Raw genomic sequence first — 5489 nt, forward strand, 5'->3', positions numbered from 1 at the left:
AATGTCTCAACCAAATATTATCCACATTTCCACTTGGAAATTACCTGGTGTGCCCAGTGGGTACAGTGCACTGTATTCCAAGGCTGTACTGACTTGTGGGTCAGGGGTCAATTTGAGATTCAGCAATATTCACCATATCACCCAATATGATCACACCCTGCTTCGTAGTAAGCACCTGTTTGGTCTTTCTGTTGGATAGCTCCCCTTTAGCACCAAATAATCTTTACTGAAAAGACTGGTTAGTGCAAATCATCTAATGGAACAAGTGAATGCTTATTTGTATTTTAGAGATTTTTAAGAGAGATGAGATCTGTCCTAAAGAAATACATTCAATTTAAAGACAGATAGCGCACAATTGACCCAGCATTGTCCGGGTTAGGGGAGGGTTTGGCCGAGGGGGCATTACTTGGCTCATTGCGCTCTAGCGACTCCTAGTGGCAGGCTGGGCGCCTGCAAGCTGACTTCAGTCGCCATTTGAACAGTGTTTCCTCCAACACATTGGTGCGGGCGGGTGTTCAGAAGCGCAGTTTGGCAGGTCATGTTTTGGAGGACGCATGACTCGACCTTCACCTTTCCTGAACCCATTGGGGAGTTGCAGCGATGAGACAAGATGGCAATTGGATATCATGAAATTGGGGAGAAAAGGGAGGTAAAAACAAATTGTCAATGATATGCACAGAGGAGCATAATATGAAAATAATATTTCCATAGACTTGTAAAAACACATTGGAATTCAGAGCAATCTCGAAAACTCAGGAAAGTCAGGACTCCCTGACTAACCATGTTATCATCACCCATAGTAGTTTGAGGCAATCTCTACCTACTCCCATCTTCACATGGTGAACAAGGAGCCATTCTCATTGTTGGATCCATCATTGGAGTGACCAAAGGGTAGATGTACTTCCTGCCCAGGCATCACAGGTCCTCCAGGATCTTCCTGAAGTGGTTCCTGATCTTGACCCCAATGAAGAGGTACAGGATGGGGTTGAGGCAACAGTGGAAGTAGGCCACGCTCCTGGTGGTGGTGAGGGTGGTGAGGATGACCTTCCCCACCTCACACTCCCTCTGTTGGAACAATGCCACTGTGTGGTAGAGCATGGCCACATTGTAGGGCAGGTGACACACGATTAAGACCACCATCACAGCTAGGACCACACGCACTGCCTTAAGTGAGAGAAGATACAACAAGATACACTTAATTGAGCCTATAAGAAACATTGACTGTGTTCTTATAATTAAACATTCTAATTCTATGGCTGGAACTTTGGTGGATACTGGAACTTTGTGCCTATGTGTGCTGTGGGCCCTGGGCAGGGTCCAGATGATGTTGGCATAACAGTAGACCATGACCAGGAGGGGCAGGAAGAACCCCATGGGCATCTGCAGGTTGGCCAGTTTTATGACGGTCATAAAATAGCTTACAGGAATTTTCTCTCCCTTGCCATGCAGCATTGAGGGGAAAGAACCCTTTGTTACAAAGAGATACTTCCTGCTAAAACTCCAACATCCAAAAATGGAAGATAAAACAAAATTTCTAACATAAAGAATGTGGGAAATGGTCGGGAGGGCCTTAAAAAACAATCATGTCAAATAATTTATTGTTTCGTGACATCATTAAAGATGTTATAACAGAAACATTGTAACTTTAAGAGCATTCACAATGTATATATATATATATATATATATATATATATATATATAAATGTTGTAAAACGTATATGATTAAATATGAAACAATTTGTTAGAAGATTAAATGTGATTTTAGCCTTCTAAATTAGATAATTGTTTTTCATATAAAGTTTTACCCAGCCAGTAACCACTCCCACGTGAGCACAGACATTATGTCAAAAGGATGGAATGCCCCTTTTGCCAGAGTGCTTATAAAGGACTCCTAAAGAATTAACATATTAGACCAAAACATGCCGGGTTGCTGCCGGTGTGTAAAGTGGTTGTAGCTGTAACCTGATTAATCAACCATTGAGGCCAGACAGCATGGAGCGGTGGCTACACGGCTGACAAATGGTTTAAAAATACAAGACCAGAAAGCATGGAGCGGTGGCTACACGTTGAAATGGTTGCAATTTAAATACAGACCAGCATGACCTACAGCGTGAGCTGAGCATTACGAAATGGTAAGACCCTCGGAAACTCAACAGAGAAGAAGACTAAGACATGGACCGCCTGCAGCTCTGCATGTAATGTAGTCTAGGAAACTCGACCGAAGAAGAGAAAAGAATAACATTTCCCACTCAACACCGTGCGGTACATCTGATGTATCCAGTCTAACGAACACTCATGATCAAAAGAGCCTACTACTACAACTGAGGACATTGTGACTTCTGGTGGACAACCAGAGACTTACACAACCAGAGACTTCTGTCTAACTGACTCCCCATAGATGGACCTGGCGATTTCAACAGAGAGACGACAAAGACATACATGTGTAAATATGTGTTGCATTTCTAAATCTGAATGAGCGGTGGTTAGGGTGCTAAATTTCCATATTTACGCTAAGCGTATTTTCCACATGTATGTACAATGGGTCCCCTCTCTGTCTCTCCCACTCTTTCTTTTCCCACCCCTTTCATTGTGTAACAAGCCGTCATATCGGGTTAGTCCACTAGGGACTTTTCATTACATTAGGTTAGTAATCAACGTATAATCTATCCTGTGTGTTTCTGAAATTCTGTGTGATTATTTAGTTCATCAGTAAATAAATGTTTAAGCCAAATTGTGTATCGCTGAATCATCAAATAGACTACAGTTCATGCAGATTTGAAGTCAATGACGTTCAGAATGAGACTGATATGAGGTAATAATAATTAATGGATGACTAATATGATAACGATATATTCTGATATATTCTTGACTTAATTCGGGAAATGGTAACTCATTAAACCAACTTTTTCCGTGGTTCCCCAAGATTGCTAATGAGTTAATTGTTACATGATTAATTTAATCATAAAATAATTAAACATATTTAACTGATTTGATCAAATAATCGTGACCACATTAATGATAGTCTCGTCATGACAAATCTGCCTCTGACTTCACTGTAACATGAACGACACTGAAACATCAGGAGCTTTATTAGGAACTGCACCAAGCCCGTACCTTGCAGACCACTGAGCCCATGCTCCAGTCATGCTTCTCATTGTAGATGATGAGTGGCAGGGTCACGATGAACAGCAGATCTGCCACAGCCACGTTCAGAAGGTACACGTCTGTCATGGTCTTGGCTTTCTTGTAGAAGGCATATGTAACAATCACCAACGCATTGCCACAGAGACCGAATGCACAGATGAAGGAATGGACGTAGGTCTGTATGACTAACTCCATATCACGGTTGAGATTCAGGTTACAGATATATTCTGTTCCACTTTCATCAGGATAACCTTCAGTGTAGTCTTTTGGGTCATAATAATCATATTCATCTGTTTGCGTCGCATTATGCACCTCCATGTTTATCACCTGTGGAGAAAAAATATATTTCTGCAGAAAATAGTAGACCTTCTATCATGATTTAGTTATCGAATGTCATGATGTACAATCAAGTCCATGACAAAAAGAAAAGATATAAACATCACAGTAACTGTGAACTATTGTCTGTAGCTTCAATGTGACATGTCCTATTTTACACATACAGCAGTGAAAGTGTTCAACTGCGGAGTGCAAACCCTATTTACTGAGAAACCAACATGTCTGAGAGCTTGAGAACATCCGTTGGTTGTGAATGACCCCATTTTCTGTTGTAACCGAGAATACATCAAGGCACGTGTAGGTGTTCAACAATTGCATTTGTCTGATCTAAAGCACTGATCAAATCCTTATCAGACCCAAGGCTAGAGATACTAAGACACATTGTACACAGCATCTCACATCTGTTCCCACATCAACACTGATAATACAGAGGAATGTCTTAATGTGTCTTGTGGTGATGATAATGGACATGGGGTAGTGAATGGAGTACTATGTTTGCTTTAGTAAATATAGTGTACTGTTAGCCACAGCTGTACTGACTTGTAGCTCAGGGGATTCAGTAATATTCCCTCCTATCACCATGTTATCTGAGCAGCTAACCGATCGCTGCAGCTGTACATAGTCTATCGGTAAATAGCCCACCCATTTTTACCTACCCCATCCCCATACTGTTTTTATTTATTTACTTTTCTGCTCTTTTGCACACCAATATCTCTACCTGTACATGACCATCTGATCATTTATCACTCCAGTGTTAATCTGCAAAATTGTAATTATTCGCCTACCTCCTCATGCCTTTTGCACACAATGTATATAGACTCCCTTTTTTTCTACTGTGTTATTGACTTGTTAATTGTTTACTCCATGTGTAACTCTGTGTTGTCTGTTCACACTGCTATGCTTTATCTTGGCCAGGTCTCAGTTGTAAATGAGAACTTGTTCTCAACTAGCCTACCTGGTTAAATAAAGGTGTTCTCAACTAGCCTACCTGGTTAAATAAAGGTGAAATAAAAAATACATAAAAAATGTTATTGTTATTTTATTGTGTAACGTTTTTTTATTCTTTACTTTAGTTTATTTAGTTAATATTTTCTTAACTCTTCTTGAACTGCACTGTTGGTTAAGGGCTTGTAGTAAGTAAGCATTTCACGGTCTACACTTGTTGTATTTGGCGCATGTGACAAAGTTTGATTTGATTTGACCATGCTTCATAGTAAGCACCTGTCAGGCCTTTCTGTTCGAAAGCTTTGGCATCATAACATTTCTAACGTCTGAAACCCTAGGTCTTCAAAGAGTATCTTAAATAATACATCCTAGTCTTATTCCCCCCCCACACAAACAACCTTGCACTTGTCTTTTCCTACTAGTACTGACCTTTCTCATAACTTCTTTATTGAGGAAACTTGTACTTACTACTGTGATATGTGGTTGTCTCACCTTGCTATCTTAAGATGAATTAACTAACTGTAAGTCGCATGGGATAAGAGTGTCTGCTAAAGGACTAAAATGGAAATGTCAAAATGTAACTATTACCCGAAAAGACTGGTTTATGCAAATCATCCTATTGGCTTTGTATAATGTGCAATATTTTGTTGAAAAAGTGTACATGCACTCCACCCCACCATTAATAGTAGAGGTTTGGGAGGTATCCTCCCCACCTGCAATAGTAGAGGTTTGGGAGGTATCCTCCCCACCAGCAATAGGTAATAGTAGAGGTTTGGGAGATATCCTCCCCACCAGCAATAGTGGAGGTTTGGGAGATATCCTCCCCACCAGCAATAGTAGAGGTTTGGGAGGTATCCTTCCCCCCAGAAATAGGTAATAGTAGAGGTTTGTGAGGTATCCTCCCCACCAGCAATAGGTAATAGTAGAGGTTTGGGAGGTATCCTCGCCACCAGCAATAGGTAATAGTAGAGGTTTGGGAGGTATCCTCTCCACCAGCAATAGTAGAGGTTTGGGAGGTATCCTCCTCACCAGCAATAGTAGAGGTTTGGGAGGTATCCTCCCCA

General features: G+C 40.8%; 1 protein-coding gene across 1 annotated transcript; it reads right to left on the reverse strand.

Annotated features, from left to right (window-relative positions):
- Nucleotides 1-633: 633 nt before the first annotated feature.
- Nucleotides 634-3771, reverse strand: LOC112256540 (C-C chemokine receptor type 6-like). The gene is made up of 3 exons (XM_024429859.2): nt 3094-3771; nt 1276-1380; nt 634-1164 (listed from the first exon to the last, which is right to left on the reverse strand). The coding sequence occupies exons 1-3, from the start codon at nt 3460-3462 to the stop codon at nt 916-918; spliced, it is 723 nt and encodes a 240-aa protein (XP_024285627.2). The 5' UTR covers nt 3463-3771; the 3' UTR covers nt 634-915.
- Between the last annotated feature and the right edge of the window lie 1718 nt (nt 3772-5489).

This window comes from Oncorhynchus tshawytscha, linkage group LG08 (genome assembly GCF_018296145.1).
Source record: "Oncorhynchus tshawytscha isolate Ot180627B linkage group LG08, Otsh_v2.0, whole genome shotgun sequence".
Classification (NCBI taxonomy): Eukaryota; Metazoa; Chordata; class Actinopteri; order Salmoniformes; family Salmonidae; genus Oncorhynchus; species Oncorhynchus tshawytscha.

Bases quoted from the DNA above. Each gene is read 5' to 3' on its own strand.
- LOC112256540 (XM_024429859.2), bottom strand. From the start codon at position 3,462: ATGGAGGTGCATAATGCGACGCAAACAGATGAATATGATTATTATGAC. The intron at 1,381-3,093 runs TAATAAAGCTCC...GCCAACCTGCAG, and splicing joins TACGGGCTTGGTGCAGTTCC to ATGCCCATGGGGTTCTTCCT. The intron at 1,165-1,275 runs GTATCCACCAAA...CTCTCACTTAAG, and splicing joins CACATAGGCACAAAGTTCCA to GCAGTGCGTGTGGTCCTAGC.